At 35.6% G+C, this 23,400-nt stretch overlaps 1 protein-coding gene across 10 annotated transcripts in view; it reads right to left on the reverse strand.

The window, feature by feature from the left end:
* The window catches only part of ADAM23 (ADAM metallopeptidase domain 23), a 74,371-nt gene that overhangs the window by 48,236 nt on the left and 2,735 nt on the right, over window positions 1-23,400 (reverse strand). For all 10 annotated transcript variants that reach the window (XM_035536993.2, XM_035536990.2, XM_035536998.2 and 7 more), the window contains exons 3-6: window positions 16,837-16,913; window positions 5,674-5,737; window positions 1,119-1,201; window positions 362-425 (exon numbers count right to left, since the gene is read on the reverse strand). In XM_035536993.2, the coding sequence (XP_035392886.1) occupies window positions 362-425; window positions 1,119-1,201; window positions 5,674-5,737; window positions 16,837-16,913 (288 nt within the window). The remainder of the gene's footprint in view (window positions 1-361; window positions 426-1,118; window positions 1,202-5,673; window positions 5,738-16,836; window positions 16,914-23,400) is intronic.

Consider the following 23,400-nt stretch of genomic DNA (forward strand, 5'->3'; position numbering starts at 1 on the left):
TCCTATGAATTTATAAATCCTTTAGTTCAAGTACTAGAACAAATTAATAAACACTTTGACATTCCATAGCCATTTGCTATGGAATATATCTTACTACTCTACTTCCAATATCTAAATGATTAACAATGACTAAAAAAATAAAGATGAAAGAAAAGCAAAGAAAGATCTTAAGCAGCTCATGCTTGCACATTTCTTGCCTTAAGTAAATTCCAATCAGATATTTTACAATACTTTTGTTTTTCTTATGAATAGACAAGTCAGGTCACATGTTTACTGATTTATTCTAATACTTCTATATTTACTATTTCTTGAGCACTCTCTTTTCCAAATTAAGTATAAAATCAGATCAAAATAAACTTACTGTACTGTGGGTCAAATCCATTGGTTCTATCATGTACAGGTAATTTCTATCTTCAAACATGCCACTAGGACATGGAGAAACAGAAGTGATAGTTAGGATTACATGGGAATTAACCTGACTCCAACATAAGATTTTTGACTAAATAAAACCAACCTTGGGGCTGAAAATATGATCAATATTAAATTCCATATACATACGTTTCCACTCTATACAGCAAAAACTAATATTTTTTTTCCAGAAATCAGGCACATTTTCATGAAATAACACTGCATGTAGTGGTGATGTAATGATAAAATACCAAAGAGTAAATATCTGACCTTGGAAAAAGGGAGTCCTAAGACTCATATTAGCATGCAGAATGAGGTGAGTAACAAATCCTAGTAAGGACTAATATCTTACATTTTTTCCTTGCATAATCTAATAAAAAGATCAATTATTCTGTAGGCTGATAGAATCATGCATGAATACTGAGCATACTGCTGAAGTACAATTCTTGTTTATCCCCCACCTTAATAAGGCATCTTGGTTAAATATTTATCGTTGCTTGCCATACTCAAAAGGTTTCATGAGACAGTATCAAAAGACTCTATTTAAAGACTAAAAAACATGTGAGCAGTTTGGCATAGCTGGTACTGGTAAATCAAAACCTCAAAAATCTTTGGGCCTGGAGAATTTCAGTCCATCATGCATTAAGTGATAATATTCAAGAGCAGTAATTAGTTAATGGCCTTGTTTGAAAAATGAGAAATACACTTACTGAAGACCGTTACAAGTTGAAAGAGCAACTTTGGAATCCTTGACACCTCTGATATTTCCATGGTAGTAACAATGCTCTCCACCCTGTTCATGTATTAAGAGAAAAAAAAAAAAAAAGAAAATGGAAAACCCACAGAAAATTACACTGATTTCCTGTCTGTTGCTTAAAACCTACGAGAAAAAAGATCTAACATCTTGCATGAGATAAAATTTCAGAGAAAGCAGTGATTGCTAATCTAAATCCCAATGACAAGTTGCTAGTAAGAGAAAATTGCTAATTGCTAGTAGGAGAAAAACTGTGCCTGGTAAAGACTAATTTAAATGTCTTCAAGCCATAACGTGACTTATTCTCTTGCACTTACAATGCTCTCACAGCATTCTCCATCTTTTTTTTAAAAAACACATTTTTTTGCTGTAAATTGATTCCAAAGAAACATTATGTAATGCAGGTTATATCAGTATTGAGTTATTTCTTGATACCTTCCAGATCCGTTCAAATTACAAGTAACACAGTGTTCATCAATCAGCTGGCATGTGTTTGGCTTGGATTTAGATTCTACCAACTCAAGTTTTATTTTGATCTCCCTAAAAATTTGTTAATTAAAATTTTGTATCATTAGAATGTAGGTACCAGTATTACTGATGATGAACGAGCCAGAAGGTAAATACAGCTTATCAACACTAAAATATACAGTTGCATTTTTACTCTGCAGATCAAAACGGCAATAAAGGTCAACTCTTGATTTTAACTACATAAAATTCAAAATTGATGCAAAATCTAATTATTCAAAAAAGGTAGGATTTTTGTGATTTTCTAACCAAATTAACAGTCATATTTTAGACAAGATCCTGGCTTTGAAAAAGTAATAACATTTAAATTACCTAAAAGCATGTTTAAATGTTAGAGACTTAAACAACAACAACAAAACATTAGGCAAACTACATCTAAAACCTCAGTTCTGAAAGGCCTTAATTATTTGAAATAAGGGAGGAAGACCCTGATGAATGCTACAGTGAAGGATTTGAACAGTCAATAGCTTCAGGGATTAGGCAGAACCGAATTTGTTCAGAAGTCCTATCAAACGGGTGTTCAATGAAACTGAATATAGTCTGCCACTTCTCCACAGGCAGATAAGGGAAGCTGCAATATGGGGGAACAGGACAAAACAAGAGGCCAAAATACCACAGGAAACATTTGATACATACTTAAAATCTTCAAGTTCTGATTCTCAAAAGCCTTGCTCAGATACCACAGGAACTCTAGTGAATGCTACGTGCTTTCACCTGAAATCAAAGTGCAACTTTGCTGGATTGAGAATTGCTACCCAATTTCTCATCATAGAATGAGCTACACTGACCACTCCTCTCCTAAAGCAATTAGCTCCTGACTAAGCTCTCCTTAAAGTGGGCAAAGAAGCAACCTAATCATTGAAGGGGACTTCAGGCATACTCAGAACACATCTAAGAGAGTGACAAGTTTAGGGTCCTCACCTAATAGAGTTGCAGTGGCTTATTAAGTATAGACCATTAAATGAAAATGCCTTTCTCAACACTTAACCCAAGTTTCTCATCTCTTAACAATTTCCCAGGTCACCTTGAGGAGAGTCGACTCTCATCTCCTCACTTTCCAGAAATGTGCTCTAGCTCCAAAGCTACCGGCTATTTTGTGTCAGAGTACCCTGTGTGAATCACACTGAGGCAGTCTCCTTTTGTAGAAAACAAAGATTCATGAAATTAGAAAGAGGAAGCACAATTTTATTCCCCAGGGGCTAGGAAGCTTCTAGGAAACATCTTAACAGCAGACTACAACAAATAAATGATTTAGATGGGAAATTCAGAAATAATTGTTTTGTCAAGCCATCATCTACTCACATGCAAGAATTACTAGTGTTAAAATAACTTCATGAAGATCTTTTTTAATCTGTTTTTTGGGACTTTCCACAGTTTTACAAGGCATTGTTTTTCTAAATGTTCTTTCTTCTATGTACTAGATTTGTATATTTAATTTTTCCATTTAACGCAGGTAGGGTTACACTGCACTATTAACAGTTTTGTATTATTTTGATTGTAAATAGCTAAGTATGTATAAAAAAAATGAAGAACTCTGGCATATTTTAGGAATACATACTATAGGCAGCCACAAATCACATTATTAAATCCTTTATCTCTATTCTCATGCAGAAATTAATTCTATCCTTATTGCTGGACAGCAGAATTACTAATCCCTAAAACCACTGAGGAATAAAGTGTTTAGGACTGTTAAAGGCTTACAGAACTACTTATTCTGACTAAGGACAGAATAAACTAGCTTCATAGGAACGATTCAATCAAGTAAACAAGTATATTTATTGTCTATCAACAAAAAGCATCCAGAACAACATTAACAGACTGTTCAGGCTATAAGCATTAAAAAAGAAACTACAACATTACTCTTGTTTTCTAAAGTGTATATGAAAGAAGAAGAATTAGTGAATTTAGAAGCTTTTAAATAACAGAAATTCTGGTGCTATATGTCATTGAACCTTAAATAAGGAAAACTGAATGACACTGATTTACTTAATTTTAATAGCTTTAATGTCTATCAATGGTAACACCAGCTAAACTAAAGATAAAAAGCATTCTTAAAAAGTTTTATTAAAAACCTTTCATTACAGTTCTCTTGCTCCCACACTGTTTGAAAATGTAGTATTCATCATCAAAATATTAATTCTGATATCATGTCATCTAAATTCCAACAAGCATATTGAATCTATTGCTTCTGCAATTACTATAACTTGAGGAATTACCAAAACATGTAAATTTAACTATGCACAGCATTATTTCTACTTTGCAGCTTGTTTAATGAGTTATTCAGATTCTGAATGAAATTCCCTAATAGACTCTATTGTGCACAATTTAATCGAAGTATTACACAAAAAGCAATCACTATGTATTTACTTTTCCATCAGTGAAAGAATACATATAACATGCTTTTTAACAACTAAATTGTGATCATCTTTCTTGCACAAGCAGCTTTTCAAACTTTTTAAGTTTGCTGTGCAATTGAGCAAATTACTGTTTGTTCTCTGGTGTTTTCACTCTTAGAAACAAATTAACCCCTTCTAGAAAACACATTATTTTTTGTCAAGATCTCACTTCTTTGCATCCATATCAGGAAACAATCTTTTATTTATTCAAGACTAAAAAGGATTACAAGATACTGCAGCAGCTTAGGATGCAGTCCTTATTTGACCTCCTAAACTAATTGCATGTATAGTTTCTGAAGTTATAATGAAGCCTTTATGACATTAATGTGACCTCAGGAGCAATACTGTTGTTTCTAAATAAATTCAGAGAAGATCCCCTGGGAAGTCTGAATCAAGTTACTGCAGCACGCAAAGGCGGTACTTTGCTCAGTTTAAAGTTCCAGTATAATTTTCTAGTCAAATTCATGATTCAGCAACCGCAGTGCTCAATGCTAGTGCTGCAGCTAACAATTGCATGAGCTTGTCCAAATTCCAGAGGGAACTGTTTTCTTGCACCACTTAGCTTTTTTGCCCATTCTGCAGAGTACTGAGTCTTAATGAAATGAAACCACCTTCTTAGTACGTTACATGAAACAATTTCTTATTTTCAGTAGAAGAATACAGAAAAATATATGGCAATAATTATATTGCAATGTCCTTGTTTTATTTTGCCCTTATCTATGATGTAATTTTGGGATTCTCTAAAGCAAGGGCAAAATAATCAATGAGACATCTAGTATTTGAACAAACAAGTCCCACTCTGCTGAAGGCATAAATGCAACTATTCAAGTTTCACTCTAAATTGAGATGTATTTCGTATATAATAAATTCACAACAAATAATCCAGCATTTATATCAGCTATGAAATAAGTCATTCCCTGAAAATGTATCTTATAATCTTCCTATGAACCTACAAGTCTTCATTTTGTTAATATAACAAAAAGATGATTCTGATTCCCCTAATGCTAAACTATCTTACATAACTTTATCTCTTTGTCTTTGGATCAATAGTTTATTGGCATTGAATTCAATTTTGGAGACAGTTTGACAAATTAAATTAATTGGATGTCAAGTAACATGCCGTTTTTGTAGTAACTCCAGAGGTTAAGGTTTCAGTTGGTTTTCCTTTTTTGTTTCCCAACTGTATAATTCTTGCAAAGAAAAGTCACTGCAAGTTGTTTGTTTGTACATCTTAGATTTCCATTATCTCTTCCCCTTTCAGTTTCTGCTAAGGATACATAAATAATTAATGAAGACTACCCTACATTTTACAAGGCATAACTGTTCCGGCACTACCTGGATCAGCTAAATTACTACCACCTATCACTGCCTACTTCCCATCCCCACCACACAGGTCTCCTTTGTTGTACAATTCTTGTGTTACTGAGATATCTTTACAAGATCAGATGAGTTTCCTCATGTGTCTGTAAAAAGGCTTCTGGTGTTTTAAGAAGTCCTGCAAATCTTTTTTTTTTCCTTTTTTTTTTTTCTTTTTTAATTGGCATTGTTCCCTCAGAAAGACCATTCTGCCACATTTTAAGAGCACAATACCTTAGAAAACTTCGGTTTTCCATCTTCATAGTGAATCTCCACATAATTGGAAGATAACAAATCACTGTGAAAAAAAAAGGAAATAGCAAGATGAGAAATATCTGAATAGTCTATACTGTTATGCAGATGTTTTAGTTAAAATCTTCAAACTATTTTTTCTTTCCTTGTAAATTAGTTTAAAAAATAAAAATCAGGCAGCTTGTGTCCAGCAAATAGTTTGATTACGCACTGGGAGTCAGAGTGTGTTTCAGAAGGAGGAATTTCATTCTGCAATCCAATCCTGTTTTAGCTTTGGAATAAGATTATCAGCCTTTTAAATATATATTTAAAAAAAAAAAAATCCAATGACTTCAGAACTTTTCTTGCTGCCAGTAATTGTTACTGACAAAACATGTGCTTAGTTCATTATTGTTTTCAAAAACATTTTATATTTGACCTAAAAATTACATACAATATATGCAAGAGTGCACAAATAAATACATGGTTGTCCTGAAGACCTCACTTTCACATCTGCAAAAAACCTTTTTTCAATTTTTTTCTTAAAAACAAAAACCATGTACTACGCCCTTTCTTCGTTTTACTTTTTCTTCTCAGATTCTTTTCTCATTCTTGCTTCTTCTTTTCAAACCACACTGGCAAGACATTTCCGAAGCATAAAAAAAATCCTTACACTGTAAATAACTTACAATTTTTTTTTTTTGAAGTCAGATTATCTAACCTGTGAAAATCCATGGATCATTTCAAATGTCCCATTCACCTCTCACCCAGTTAAAATTAGGACTGCAGCACAGTAGCCTCAAGACAGCAAAACAATAAAACATGTTAACTGTGGCACCATCTTATATGCAAGATAAACATGCTACTAAATGTGGTCCAGATTTCTCAGCACTTTTCAGGCCTCTAAGAGCAGAGCCTGTACACTTACAAATAAAAAAAAAATCATGAAAGGGTCTGCTAGTGACACAGACATGAAAAATACTGCTGCTATGAATAAAAAAATATCATCATTATGGAAGCCTGGTCTGACAAAAAAGTTCTAATGGGAATTCATGACTAACAACAACTTATAATAATGGGTATCTCAAACTGAGATTAGGCTATTAGCAATCCTGATAAGACAGTAACTCAGGGACTACTGGCTCATAAAATCGTTTCTTCATGCTGCATTTATCAGGCATTATACTTATCAGAGAAGCTCCTTCCGAGGTCAGTTACTAGTGGTTCTCTTAAAAGCCCTTTTCGATGGCACTGAGACACCACAGTATGGGCACTCCGTGCCTGCAAATCCAACAGCAATAGCTATGAATAATAACTGAAGTCTCATCATTTGTCTTAACCTTCATTTTGATATCAGTATTTAACATACACATTTAAAGTGCTGATATAAAAATAAATTTAGCTGCATAAAATCATTTCTTACTTTCTCTATATGCATCATGGTAAGCTATACATTTTCTGCGAGAAAATGAAAACACTTCATAAATAGTGCAAGTCCATGACTTCAATACAAACATTCACAACATTTCATGTGGCAAGGTTTGAAGCTTCTAAAGAGGATTACATATACAAAGCATTTAAACCGAAGAGTGTTGATAATATCCTTTCTTCTTTGTCTTTTTCATGATTATTATACCATATATAAGGACTGCTTTCCTCAACTACTTAATAGGGTAGTTTGGACAAGGCTGGAAGTAACTGACACAAGTAGGAAAATGGAAAATTCTGATAAGGCTTAAGTTAAATAAAAAAAATATTATGAGGATGTTTAAACCCTGGAACTACACTCAACTAGAAACAGCCTTGATCAACTGGATTCAGCTGGGCTGGACACCCCCACTCCAACCTCAATTATTCTGTGTTTTTAACTGTTGTGCTTTGCTCAGTCTCATCACAGCCCACTGCAATCTCATACAGCAGATGAGGTTAACCTCATGAGGTGAGGTTGAACAGACACACAAGAATAAATTTGCTATTCTTTTAAGTCACATTCACATAGCTATACATGTTTTCCTCAGCTGAAAGTTGAAGCCTTAAAGCTAGTTTCTTAAACTTTGTCTGATAAGTTAGTACTACTTGAGAAGGCCAGTTACAAACCTTAAGATTACTAGCACTTTGCTTACTTAGACTCAGATTTTTACAGACACTTCTGCCTGAATCCACAGAGGCCATTTGGCTTCTTCAAACCAACACCAGGATCCAGTTTTATCTACCAGTTTCCAAATCAAGCACACAATCTCTCCCCTCGTTTTTATCCTCTTCTAGCAACCTTACATGAGTGATCTCAGAACTGCTTTCAGTGCTCTCTAAGCATCTCTAAGCATTTTGGCATCTTTAAGAATTGCAGTGAGTGGATTCCCACTGGGTCTACTGACTCACAACTAACTGTAGTTTAATTAGAGGATTTGTCCCATAGATTTGTCCCACTTTACGTAGTGTAAGAGCTGCTCAGAAGTTCTTTTGTCTACCCTTTGCAGAATCTATGCAAACTTCAGCGCTCTTTTCCCAGATTTTGGTTAGGCTACTGTCTTAACTTAGTTGTTTCCTTCTCCATTCTTCAGCTTCTCACTACCTTCAACTGTAAAGGTAATAAACAGAGTTCTACATGGTAGGGTATCCAACATGACATGCTTATGGTGGAATATTCCTATCTATATCTTACATGCATAAAGCAAAGGTGCAGCAGACAGTGGCTTTTCCAGTAAACACTTCACTTTTGTCATCACTGACATTCCAACTCTACTGTCTTGTCGACCTGCTAGATACAAAGTATTATCAACAAAATTCTCTTTGCTGAGCAAATTCCCTCCAAAGAATGTTGGGGCCTGCTACTCACAATGTACTTCCCAAATGCCAAGGGGGGGGATACTCTGAGAAGAGGGGAGAAAAAAAAATCCAGAGTAACTTCCAAACATTTTTCCGAACATAAAAGACAGACACACAAAAGAACACTGTAATAAAGGCCTGGAATACATCATTTAAAAGCTCATGTGCCCGAGGAATAAGATACAGAACTCATGCATAAAGTAGAGGTCTCCATGTAACAAAATAATTCTTCCTTATCATTGACAGAATACCTAAATTTACTTCTGAAAGGCAGCTCTGAATTTTAGAAAATATATATTGTGCCTAATCTACGCTGGATTGTGTTTTGTCACCTTTCACATCCACACTAGACTGTGTTTTGTCACCTGTCAGTTGATCCGTTTACATTTTGGTTCAGCAGAAATGCACTTAGTATAGCAAATTTGGTTTTCCAACATTATGAGCACTGGAAACCATATGAGCATTAACAAAATCAATTGTGTAAGTTGTGATCACATCAGACAAAAGCATATTCAGACTAGTACCATGTTAGTACATCTTAATAATAAGCACTTATATCAAATTACAATCCAAAATTAGACATGGTGCTTGAATTCATAAAAAAAAAGTTGTGCTTACCATGTCCTTTTCTAGAGTTCCCTCTGCCCTTCCTTGTTTGCCCTAAATAACTGTTTTTATTGAGCTGTTCTGCATCACTACCTCTTCTACCAGAGTTACGTTGCTTTAGACATAAGCAAAATAAGCAGCAAACAGAAACGCTATTCTGGTAGTTGCCTTCTTCAAAGGCACAGGCCAGCTGTTAAAGCAGCATAAGCTTACTGAAGAGCTCATATCCACTTCCCTGGCACAACGTTTCACCGCTGCTGCTGCCAATAGCAGGAGAACTGCAGCGTGAGAAATAACTTACCTCAGCTGACATCTAACTATCCTGATGGAAAAAAAAATGATTGGGCTAGGTAAATGCCATGAAGTTACTTTTTAAAAATCTCATACACAAATAACTAATGTTAGTTTCCAGAAAGTACAGAGGAATTATCATTCTCGCATACTTCTTAAATTTCCTTTATACTAACCTACTACCAATCAATGATTTTCTAAAGTATTGTGAAATGCTTCAAGCTCAGAAGCAGCACCTCATCAATCCAGTTTGGAAGCATCTTGTGAACTATGTAACAGAATACACATCAAATGTTTTTGACCATTTATTTGACAGATATAGGTTAGAAGCACATAAATACGTGAAAAGAAACTTGGAGCTCTCTACAGCATTTGGTTACATCATCAAGATACTGTCATCAAATGAACTGGCCATCTACAGCCTTGTTTCTGTTATCAGTTTCAATTATATCTACAAGCTTTGTTGAAAAAAAAAAACAAACAACACCTGTTCTTATGTGAATGTATTATTAACATAAGTTCCTAGTATCTATTTAAAATAAACTTTACTTGGCTGCTGCCTCTGACCAGACTATCTCCAAGGAATGATTATATTGGAAATATTATTTTTTTTAAAAACGCAACAAGGATTCACTATTTTTTCTTACATCATCTTGAAGGAGGTGAAAAATCAAAATATGACACCATAGACTAGACATGTCTGCTTAAAAACAATTAAAAGTAACAACTGATGATTCAGGCATATAGGTCAATTTTCTTCATAATTATGGAATGAAAGAAAGTCCCCACTCTACTACTAACATCATAATGATTCTGTAACAGTAAATAGCACACATTTAAAACTCACTTCATGCACAGTCTGGCTCTATGTTCTGCGTGTGTTATTGTTTCGCTTGCCCTTCAGGTAAAAAAAAAAAAAAAAAAAAAAACTGACAAATTTGTTAAGCTGAAATTCCCTAGGTGGTATTTTAGGTGTTCAGTTTTGCTGTTTTGTTTTTTAAGTCCTCAAGTGGGGAAAGATCTCCTGAACATACTAACAGGAAAGCAGCATGTTCTGAATTCAGTGCAGAAAATGCTACATACTATTTTTCTACATCAATCTGCCTCCACCAGTTAAAGAAACCCTGAATCTGTTCAAAGGAGTTCAGAAAACAATTTACGATACTCTAGTTAGGTACTTCTAGAGACGCCTTCTGTCCAAAAACCTTCCAGCTCAGAATGGAGCATGCTATATTTTAATGGCTACCTCAATAAGCATTTTTAAAGTAGGAGCTTGAAGAATTGTTCAGAATATTAAGACCAGTATCTTGCTCAGTTTCTACCAGGATTTCCCTTTACCACAGCACCAAACATCATACCACTTTAAAAAGTGCTACTTGAAAGGATCTGAATAAATGAAATGCTAGACAACATTACAGAAGATATGAGGACTGTGTTATGGAAAATAGTTCAACGTAATTCACTATGACAGTCTTCCTAGAAGAGCAATTGACAAAATAAAGATTTTATTTAAACAACTGTTCAAGTTCATTCAATACTGCATTTTAATTGATCCCTTTCTTCCGCAGCCAGCTGGGAATCAGGTAGTTTTGAATTATCAATATGAATTTTATTATCCTGTAACATAAAGCTGAGGGATGCCATCTTTGCCAGAATGATCTCATTCAATGGTAATCGGATTTGCCAAAGCCTCCTTCAATTTAAAACAAGCTTTTTCTGCACACAATAGAAACTTGGGTTTCTTTTCCTCTTACTGAATTCACTAAACGATCTACATGCTCTGTTCCTTTGTGTCCAGTGAAAACAGTCTGATTTAAACCAACTCTTATTAAAAAGGAAAAATCCGACTGGATGCAATCACAAATTTTAAATTTATTTTAGTTCTACTATTAGAACTAGCAAAGTAAGTTTATTTATAGAGGTTGACTTGACTGCCTTCAGATTAGATAAATGACTATAGCAGAATCAGAGATTCCTTCTAGCACTCCAGCAAACTAAAAGTTTATTTTGGTTCCCTTAATCCATACTCCCATATTGAACTACTTTGTGTAACTTTAGCTTTGTCTTTGAATCGAGTCAGGTAAGAGCCTGCGGTACAGGCTCTTAGGAGCTAGTGTGACAAACTAACCAGATGTAGAGCATAGGCAGGCTTTACACTAGCTCCAAAGGCAAAGATTTCAGCCTGATTATAGCAGAATTGGAGATCCCAGTAATTCACTTCAGCATAGAGAGCTAGCTGACAAGTCAGGACCATCTCACAAAACAGTGAAAAATTTGCAAGGCTAGAAAGATAATTCTTCAGCATTGCCACGCTACAGTGGTTACATGTAAGCAAGGAGTACAAGGACATAGCCTTCTTCCCCTAGAACACACCAAGACAGGCAAAAGCACGGTAAGTTGTTTGACAGCAAAAACACGTGTGTACCGATTTTGGGGTGTATTTTCTCAGCATGCAGTGATCTGTGACAGTAGGGTTTCCTAAACCAGAGTTAGTATCATTGTTTTTAATGGCTCTCAGTAGACGTCTTCTCTGTCTTTGCAATCCTTTAAAACTCCTGTAAACTGTTTAATAGGTCACATTAGTCTGTGACATTATTTTAATTTTATGTTTTGTGAAAAGCACCTCCTTTATTTGATGTCCATAGGTGTTACACTGGAAGAGGCAATAAACATCCTCCTCCTGCCAGGTAGAATTTTGTAACATTGTCTTATTTCCTCACATGTACATTTGCAATGCCCTGAGCTTGTTGACCCTAACAACCCACCAGTCCAATAGCTGTGGTCACATCTCAGCTGACAGCTATTCTATACCCTGCTTAGAAGGGTGTGATATCCACACTTGATTAATTCCAGAATAAAGAACGCACATAATAAAGTCTTTTCACTCTTAAAGTGTCAGACAAGAAGGATAACATTTACAACACCAATATCTGCATTTTAATAAGACAAACAGCATGCATGTCCTCTCAGATTTTTGTTTCTTTAAACCAAATTCTTCTCAGAAGCTTCCAATATATTCCATGCATGAACATACTTCCCAAGAGCACTTAAAATAAAGTGGAACTTCTAACAGAAATGAGCCTATCCTGAGTTTCCTATAGTTCTGTTGAAACAAGCTATACTGTATGTGAATTTATTGATAGACTTTCATTGCACAGCGGCATTAATTACTACAGGGAAATCTAAAACTTGAGTGCTTGTAAGTCAGACACTCTAACATTAATTTATATGGCTGCGGTTATAAGTCCTCTTCTATAAAACTCGTACAGAAACAAATGCACACACACATTTTTATTTTACAGATATTGGCCAAAGAGAAAGGGATGAGAAAAATAAAAATGAGACAAGGAAAATATTAAAAAGACTGATCTGGAAAGTTCTAGAAGGAATGAAAGAGGAGCTGAAAATACTGCTGATAAACATTTGAGAAATTGAGCTAAGAGTGCAGCCTCTTAGTATGTAGCAGGATTGGTATTACCTCCCACTGAACTTCTGGAATACTGACTAAGTAAAACACAAGACTGTGCACATTAGTGAACATATAAATGCTCAGGCATGCATATTATAAATACACATTTTTATCATAGCCTTAATGACAGGATGGAACAGAATAGCTGAAGAGAATCATGCTAAACACATACACAAAATTAGAGAAAATAGTAAGAGGACAGAATAACTGAAATATTGCTTACAATTTAGTTTCTAGTTTGTGGCTGAATACAATAATTGAAAATTAAGTGCCTCCACATTATCAGGTATTTCTAACTCTTGCAAAGACAACAGACAACATTTTTTCACATTATTGTGTGTTGAAAAACATGGAGAGTTTTTAGCGTCTCCCTCCAACACTTTTTACATGTGGAATGCCCACTGAAGCAAGTAACTGAATAGGTTGCCTCCAGTTCTGGGAGTTGGAAATGAGGCAGTAAAGCTGCTACCTGCAGCTCAGACTCAAGACCACAGATACTCACATGAGTACACACACTTTGTTTTAAAATCCTAACACTGATTTCTTTGCATCTCATCTGTAACAGAAATTTGTTAAAAGCAGGCTAAACTTGCCACAGTAATACTATCATATTTAATTTATGCAGCTCATGTATCTCATAGGATCCATTTAGTACCCTAAGCATTTACACTTGACTTTAAGAAAATGTTATAAATATTTGAAGTTTCCTCCTGGAAAAGTTATGACTAGTTTTCGCATTTCCAATTAAAAAAAAAAAACTGATTAGATTCACAAAAAATCCAGTTACTGGCTTTCTTTTTGAAATTCTGCTAACAATGTTATCTGCTCTGTGACTATTCTCATATGACATTCAGCCTTTCAGAAATACATACAAAAGACAACACACCATTTACAAGCTTAAAACTGGTGGATAATATTGGCTGCAACATGCTGGCTGTAATGCTGCTTCTCACCTAATAGGGAATGACTGCTCACACTAATCATCATATTTTAATGTCTCAAATATTTAAGTCATATTACAGTCAAATGTAGTTTTTTTTCAGTTCATGCCAAAGATGCCAGTTTTTTTTTCCATATAATCTCTTCATCGTGGAAAAAAAAATTGGAAATTTAGGTGGACTTCTACAGAAAAAAGAAAGCAAAGCTGAAAAATATGACCTACACCCCCATCCCACCCCTAAATCTTGAAGGAAGTTAGTTTTCAATGGGAAAGGTGGGAAGTCTTTGTTTTTTACGTTCTGTTTCTGTGCAGCTCTGGTACTGAATTTCCCACTCCTTTTTTGTGCCACAGCCTTTAGAATGAATCCCTGTAGGTGAAGGCTCCCAGAGCAGGAGACTCCTTTATTCAGAGGCTGGTGCTAGACCACGAGACAAAAACCGCTGTTTCTGTGACAAAGACAATATAGCCAACTGCCCTCAGCACTAAAAAACAGGAAGTAGACTTTTTTAACTCACTGTTTTTTTGCTAATATTTCTCTCTAATGTGTTTTAGTTCTAAACCAGAACATAAAGACTTCTATCTTTAACCAGGACATAAGAGTTACCCACAGAAACACTTGTCCTTCAACTGGAGGATAGCTAAATGCCTTTCACACATTAGTGGAAAAGGGATCATTAAAAAGTAATTTGTTAGCGCCTCTCACACAACTTTTCTAATACGTATAATACATAAATGAAATAAAAGATGAGAAATTGTTCAGATATACTAGAATCATTGATTACACAACTGCATTGTTTAAACAAATTGACACTACTGTGGATAAAAACTTTTTTTTTTTTTCGATTACTGAACATACTTTTAAAGTGTTTTGTTTTGTTGTTGCTTGCTTTTTTAAAAAAAAATAAATTGTGGGTTAAGACAATGCTGCATGTTACTATTTCCTTTAAGACAACAGAAAAGTTCAATGACAGCAGAAGCTGCAAATACGCTTTCACAGAATGGTTTGGGTTAGAAGGGACCTCAAAGATCATTTAATTCCAATCCCCTGCCATGGGCAGGGATACCTTGCCCTAGACCAGGTTGCCCAGGGCCCCATCCAACCTGGCCTTGAACACCTCCAGGGATGGGACATCCACAGCTTCCCTGGGCAACCTGTTCCAGTGCCTCACCACACTCTTCAGTGAAGAATTTTTTCCTTGTATCTAATCTAAATACACCCTCTTTCAGTTTAAAACTATTACCCCTTGTCCTACCGCTACATGTCCTTGTAAAGAGTTCCTCTCCAGCTTTCCTGCAGGCCCCCTTCAGGTACCGGAAAGCTGCTTTAAGGTCTACCCGTAGCCTTTTCTTCTCCAGGCTGAACCACCCCAACTCCCTCAGCCTGTCTTCATGGGGAGGTGCTCCAACCCTCCGATCGTCCTCGTGGCCCTCCTCTGGGCTTGTTCTAATTTGTCCATGTCCTTCTTGTGCTGGGGGTCTCAGAGCTGAACACAGTGCTCCAGTGGGGTCTCACAAGAGCAGGGGAGATGCGTCTCCCTCGACCTGATGGTCATACTTCTATACAGCCCAAAATACAATTGACTTTTATGCAATACTATAGATGATTTTATCTGTCTGGCATTTAGTACTGATTTTATGTTTCTACTTTATTCGTAAACTTTATGGGTGCAAATTTTCAGTAGCACAAAAGCCTTCTTACTTTTTTAGAGAAACATACCTCCCTATCTTCAGCTGGGGATATAAACAGAGGCGATACAAACAACTAAACCAACAATGATCTGTATTACAAGTCAGATCTTCCAGACCGGAGAATTATCTGAAATTGGTGTTTACCTTACAAGTAAACAGACTCTAGGCTGCACCTTCCAGTACAGCCAAACCACTAAGGCTCCCACGTCATGAGGAACTTCGTGACGATAGTGTCAACAGTATGGTTTCCAAATCATTAAAGATGAGCCAGTCATATAAATATTTACAATATTCCTACATGCCTTGAACAACTAAAGTAATATTTACATTACAGTTCATCGATATATATTAAAAACAAAGCAAAAAAAATCCACACCTTTCAAACACTAATTCTACTGGAATCTCTCTATAAATACAGGACATAAGCCACTGACACATCCAGTCTTTGCCCTTTCAAGTAAATGCTTTGCTGTCCTAAATCAGTCTGAGAAGGCATGCAAGTAAAACAGCAAAAATGATGGCAAACATTTCCAGTCACTGTCCAATATACTGAACTATGTTTTACCATGGTATAAATAGAAATGATGTAGACCAACTTGCATCACTTTCTGTAACATTACTCATGGTAATCTCTCTTCTACAACATTTCCATGCTTACTGCATTTACAATATGTGAACTAAATTACTGATAGCTATCATCATTTCTCTACTACATATGAAGCATGTTCACTGTATTTTACTGTGATTTATGATGTTATTACACACAGGTTCAGAAACTGTAGGTAGCAAAAGTCAATCATTCTGCAATTGCTTCTGTTGCATCAAAGCATGAAAAAAATACCATAGACAGAATACACAGAAAATGCTAGTCCTTTATTGTTAATCATTGGGGGTGTTTTTTTTTATTACTGGAAATTAAATTTTAACAGCTGGCAATGTAATTATAGTTGAACTATACATTTTAAATTCATAGTTATAACAATATATTAATACATACTTAGTAATCATAAAGATCATTTACAAATGTAAGAGTAAATGTAAGTTTCAAATGCTCTGCATTTTCACTGTCAGGTTTAGGCTTCTGAAGCCCAAGATATTGCTTTATATATTTCATCTTCAGGTACCATTATTCTTTCTGAGAGATAAAATTTTAAAGGTACAGTACGGATGTCAGTAAGGGTAACATCTACCTTGCTTAAAATAGACTAGATGTTATTTTGTATTAATAAACTTGGACAACAGCATAGTTTTCCATAGATCTTGGAATTTCATGTGCTCCGACCTTGTATCATAAGTTGAAGACAATCAGAACAGGAAAGAAAGAAACCTGAAATTGTGCACTTACTTATTCAAAGTGAGGTCAAGGATGAATTTGGAGTCAAAGGCCTCAATCTGGAAACTTGCCTGGGACAGATGTACAGCCTGTAAACATGAACGCATAACAGTATTACAGAGCTTTGCAGAACACTCTAAGTTATCTAAAAGAATCACTGCAACAAGAATTTTTAACAAACAACTGCAAAAAGCAAAGTTATGGAAAGCATGCTTATTTTCATGAATTGCATCAGTAAATTTTTTGCCCCTGCACCAAATTCAGATTCAAAAGGATTTGCCTTTTTAGACAGTAAAGAAAAAAAGAGAAGTACCTGAAATAGTACCTGAAAAGAGTACTTTCAAATATACACACCCATTCCTCACAAAAACAAGCAAAAATGTAGCTTCATATAAATGTCTGTATTTCGCCATAGCCAGATGGCTATGTAACAAAATAATAAGTAACACAGTACACTGTTCATTTAATTATGTTATTGCATTCATTCACTTTAAAAGGCCTGAAATAATTAAAGCATTTGTGATACAAAGCTTCAAGTAAGAAAATCAGAGCAAAGCCTGTATTACATGTTATGAAAGACTTCTTTCAAAGTAATCCCTTCACAATTAAAGGCTTTATATTTGGCATTGTAACCAAGCCAATGTATAGAAGACAGATGCTGCTCAACATAATAAAGTTAGCTAGTCTCATATAGGCAGTTAACTTTAAGGATGTTCAATTTTTCTCAAATATATTAATCATGTACTTTATTCTTTTCTATACTGTTGTAAATGAAAGCAAAGACATTTAAAACATGTTCAGCTGTTTTCCAGATAAAAAATAAGAAGAAATAGTCCAAGAGTTTATTTTTGTGAAGACAGTATTCCAACAGGGTAAAAGAGGTCAGATTATCATTAACGTGGTTTATGAACTGCTGTAGAACTGATACTACCAGTGATCCCAAACACTCTACTTAAACAAGTTGAACAAAACAGTAATATCAAAAGTGACTATATTCCTTTTCCAGAGTTAGCTTAGAAAAAAAATATATACTCCTTTTCTTTTCAGCTTGATCCTGGTGCAGCATTTTTTTCACCTCCCCTAACAGACTTAGTATGACTTGAAATACCTTTTCCCCCCCCCCCCCCCCCCCAAACACTTTTTAGGACAGTAGCAGTATCAAGACTAAATAATTACCTGTAAGAAACAGATATCAAGTAATTTGTTTTCCACTTTAAGTATCTTTTCTGGTTTTGTCACTACTATTGTTCTGGCAGCCAATTACAAACCAAGTAACTAAACGAAACTCTTGAATATATTTCCTTTCAGAAAGATTAACCAATGTTTCAACATACTTCACTGATTAAGGAAATGCTGAAGCATCAAGAATTGACATTATCACCTAAAATAATGAAACATTTCAAAAGTACTTGTGGCAAGTTGGTAATAATGTCTTCAGCTCCTGAAACATGAAAATCCTTAAACTTCAGCACAAGACATCACAGATACCAAAAATTGTCTGTATATAAAAGAAACTACATAACCTAAAGATTGGGAACTTCATCAAGGGCTGTGAAAACCAAACAACAAGTTCTGGTTCCCAAAAGACCCCGACCCAGCAACTGGAGGCTGGGAGACCAGTCTAGGAAGTAGCACTCCATGAACGTTACACCCATGCATCCATCCCTCCCTAGGCATCTGCTACTGATTGCTCTTACGGACAGCTAAGTGGATGTCCAGTCTGATCTGCTATAGCTTTTCTTTTGTCCAATCAAGCCCATTTGGTGACACATGTATATCCTTTCTTGTAATTTCTAAACCATCAAATATTTTTTTATCTTTCCAAAATTTAAAGTTACTTAAAGGAACTTGTATTCTCAGTTTATAGTAATACCAGAAAAAGATCATCCTGTAGTATGAGATGTAATAATAATGTTATTTCTGAAAACAATTTCTTCTGTATATAAACACACCCTTGCTATCTATTACTGTACATCAGTTACAATAGATGTAGTTTCTTACATATAAGCAATTACTGAAAAGCAACTGACGATAATTTGCTACTCTGCCGTAGGGCACGTTCTCCACCAAATTCAGCTCAAACCATTGGTTATAAAAAGAACACGAGATTTTAAATCCTTGCTGTTCAGCAAAAACACTGCTTTGAATTCAGGTGAACGCGATACTCTACTGCTGCAGTGAAATACAGACCTTGTTAATCCAGTTTAATAATGTATACCCACCCATGAAAGCCATGAACCAGAAAATCAGATAAAAGTAATGAAACTAAAATGTTTCATCCCAAAACTGACATTTTTTCCTGTAACAAGTTAGCACAGAAAGCCACCAGTGAGTTGTCACCAGGCGTTTTAGCCATTACTATTGCCATGTATCATCACAATGGCGAGAAATATTTCAAAAAATGATCCATGGAATTCTGCTATACATCCTGATCATTTCACAGTATTCTCCTACCACCTACCTTGTAATGCAATGCCTAAAGTATAATCTGAAATACAGGCTTCTTCTGATTCACACAGAAATATAAATTCAAACAAGAATATCAAGTAGATTAGCATACACTTTGAAGAATATACAGACTAGATATTATACCGTGTGTACCCATATGAAAATTACTACCCATCACCTTTCCGTACCACTTTCATACATTCAGCTGTGCACACCTGCACGAGCGTTCTTTACTTATGTATGCAGGAGACTAAGTACCTTTGTACATGTTTATTATATAAAAACCTCTGCAGAGGTTCCTGCTTTGACAGCTGTGGGCTGCTCCAACTGCAAAGCAGCAAAATTACATGAAGTTTTTCTGCAGCAAAGACTTACTAATCAAGTATAGCAGAGTGCGTTAAGGAAGGGCATGAATCTTTAAACATCTTCCCACACACAAATCCAAATTAAAAAAAAAAAAAAAGTTCTTCACTGTTCCAGATGCTAGGATTACTAGTGTTGCCACTAGTAATATATAAATACGTATTCAATATAGTATCAAAAGACAAAGCACACAAAATCATCAATTTGCAAGTACTGTAAATGGAAGCTGCACCACAGAAAATTCAGAAAAAAACGCAAACGTCAGCTGAAATACTACAAAGACTCTCCAACAGTCTATTAAACTCATAGACATAAGCTACATGAAGTTCATTCATTAATTTGATCAGTTTTCATTACACGGGGATTAGAAGTGAAGACTTATCCTAAGATAGGTAAAGGGAATATAATTAATGCATAGGACTTCTCTCTGTATTTCAGTAAGACCTCACAGTATCACTCAAAGGTTATTAACCATACATAATCTTTCATCCTTTACAAAACAGATCTGCTTTTTCTTCAATACCACCTCTTTTACTACGTTCTTTTCACTTCATCTTAAGAATGCTTTCCCTTTCAATTTGAGCACACTACATACTAAAGTTGCATAAGACGCTCTGAGACCTACTAGCCTTCAAAACCTTTAAAACAAGGTAACATAGAATTAAGCCTGGCAGGAATATCATCGTAATTTAAGTTACGAACAGCTGAGTTGAACAGAAGCACAAGTGGAGTGTCCACCCCAAGGAAAATAGTGCAAAATGAACTGGGGGGGAGAGGTATAACTGTCCTGTCTTTGCAGTCAAAACTACTATAACACACTTCTTTCAGTTGTTAGGGTCTTAACAACCCTTTCCTTCTGAAAATTACACTAACAGCTTAGAATTATTAAGACATAAAAGACATTGCTTCTTTATGAATTATGAGAACTTACAATTTCCAGTAATATAAAAAGTTAGAAACTGCCCAGCACATACAGCTTTCCTTCATAAGTGTATCATTCAACCTATTTTCCACTCAAAATTTGGTATGGTTGCCCAGAGTTCTTTTTCTCTACCAATTCCATTATTGTGAGATCACATCCGATGTTGTAAGATTTCTCCCTCTGCTGGCCACCGTAAGGATTTGCTCTTAGCATTCTGTGACAAATCATGACCCATGTAGTCTTCCCACTAGGTCCTAGCAATCTGGTATGTGCAGTCTATGAAAACATATGAAAGCAGTCATCTGGTTCAATCAAGAGCTTATCAAAAGGCTACATCCACCTGCAAAAGTTGACAAAAGGAGCAGAACGCAGATAACTCAAAGCTCTTCAGCAAGTTTCAGGATTCTTGCGAGCTTCTTTAGTGGATTTTTGTAAGCAGGTACTTTTTTTTTTTTTTTTAGCATTTCACACTAAAAATAACTTCAGAAGAAATCAAAGAAAACAGCTAACTTTAACTATGAGGAAACCGAGGTGTACAGATTTTAGTGTCTTCAAGTACCAAGTATCCAAAATATATTTTAGAGCATAACGAGAAAAGAGTTTATACACTAGAACTCTGTCCGCCTTGGAGAGACACCATTTCATAGTCAAAACTATGCTGAATGTTCATTCTTGTCAACAGCAGGAAAAATATTTTTGGAAGAACGAGAAGGAATGAGAGAGGTTCTACCCACAGTTTAGATCACATATGCCCTCTCATAATGGTATTTCACCAAATTCAAAAGTAGAAAGGGGATAAAGAAGATCAGCATTAAAAAACAAATTATTTAAATTGGATTCCGCAGTATACTGTATTATTCTCCAGCCCTTCAATTCTCCACATGTAAAGAAGGTTGCAGATCCTTACTTTTAGGAAGAGACTTTTAAAGAAAAACAAATTTTATTTCAATCATTTTCATATTTTTCTAGCTTTCGTTCTTTCTTCACATGCATACATAACTTCCTGTACCACTCTGCTCTCCATAGTGATTCAGCATTTCTGAGGCATTCAAGCCTAATCCCACAAACTATCCACATGGTTTCTATTCTTCTGGCCACAATAATGAGGTGCCACTGAAAGGGGGTCCATTGAATAATACGCATAGTTAGGGAGTATATCCATATCATGTACCTATAAATGAGACCATTAAGGTTGACAAGAAAATTCAGGTTAAAGGATGCATGGTTCCAAAAACAAGGGGGAAGGGGGGGAATGACACAAAGTAGTATTTTAATTCCATTTCTGCTCAATGCATATAAGGTCATCAAATTTGTCTTTACATTTTTTCCCCACATGCATACAATGAATCCTAAATATAGATTTCTTTCTTTACCCAGCTACAAAGGTATTTTAGCTATTTCCTTTCATTAGCAGTGTGGGAGGCAGCAAAATCTCACATCAGGATTTACTACAATATAGCGTTTATTTCAATTCTGGGAAAGGATAAAAGCAAGTACTGAAAAGTCCATCCCCTATTTGTGTCTGTCCTCTTCCCCCAAATCATCAACCCCCCCATGCGCATCTTTCACAATCCAATTGCTTTGTATTTTCTTTGTGGGTTGTCTTCCTTTGTAATCAGGGAAATAAAAGTCTGCCTAGGATGTAAGAGGTGATTAGAGTGAATGTTCAACAGAACAAAATAAACAAAATATTGATTAGCATCTTATTATTGGTGAAACAGATGGAAGAGCAAAGAAAAGACTTCATTGCAAAGAAAGACATGAGATGCAAGCTGGGGGCGGGGGGGAATTGGGGGTGAAGGGGAAGCCCCTTGTGGTGCTCTGGGAGCAGAAGATCAAAAAACAAAAACAATCCAGACAAGGAATATAAACAACCCTCTCCTTCAATTAAATGGATCAAAGCAATATAAGTTTCATGCCAGAAGAATGAAGTCAACATAATGTCAGTTTCCATGAACACCCAACTTTAAGAACCCTTCTCTGGGAGGAACTGCAGTGTTAGCAATGCCTAGGCTTAAAATGGACGCTGAGTGGAAAGATCCACTTTACACAAGGCTCAGCACCATGCATACTCAAGGAAATCAATACCAATTCTATCAGCGCTGATTTCTGCAAAGCTTTACCCCAACAGGTATAGAGATATGGTAGGACACAGGAAGGATTGACAACGGCAGCAATGTTCTTGTGGGAATGCTGGGCAAGTTAAGAGACTGGCAGGCTTTCCCCTCTGTGGATTTCCAAGAAAATCCTCACACACAAACATGGAAAAAGCACTATTCCCAAAGTCAGGTCTCCAAACATTAGCAAATCGTTTTCTTCCCATATCACTCTCCAAAGAAGGGACGAAGAAAATCCCCAGTGTACAAGTTTATTGAAAAGAACGGTCTTGCTTCACAGACAACTCCCCAGGGGTCACGGGATAAGCCTCTACATTCCCCCAAAGAAAGGAAATACTAACGCCATTATAGTGAACAGCTTTAGAAGAGAAAATACAATTCCAAAGGACTTACACTTTTCCCATGTTTCTAATGTTTGTATAAACAGAGCACATTCTGTCAGCATGAGCAATAAGAAGGTAAGGAAGGAAGGAAGGTTGTTTTGTTTAATTTATCACTGATGCTGCTTATTCCTTCCTAAATAACATCTGAGACCTTTTTAACTGCTCTGCAAGCCAATATCATGCATGCTTCAAGAAGGTTAGGGTGCTACTTCTGAAGGTAGTATTCTTTTAAGTAACTTCATTTTCCAACAACGGGACAGCTTTTCTGTTCCATCCATAACAGACTGGTATATTTAGATACATCCAAAGGCACATCTGAATAAGTTAGAAAGCAATCTTTCTT

This window comes from Cygnus atratus, chromosome 6, assembly GCF_013377495.2.
Source record: "Cygnus atratus isolate AKBS03 ecotype Queensland, Australia chromosome 6, CAtr_DNAZoo_HiC_assembly, whole genome shotgun sequence".
Classification (NCBI taxonomy): Eukaryota; Metazoa; Chordata; class Aves; order Anseriformes; family Anatidae; genus Cygnus; species Cygnus atratus.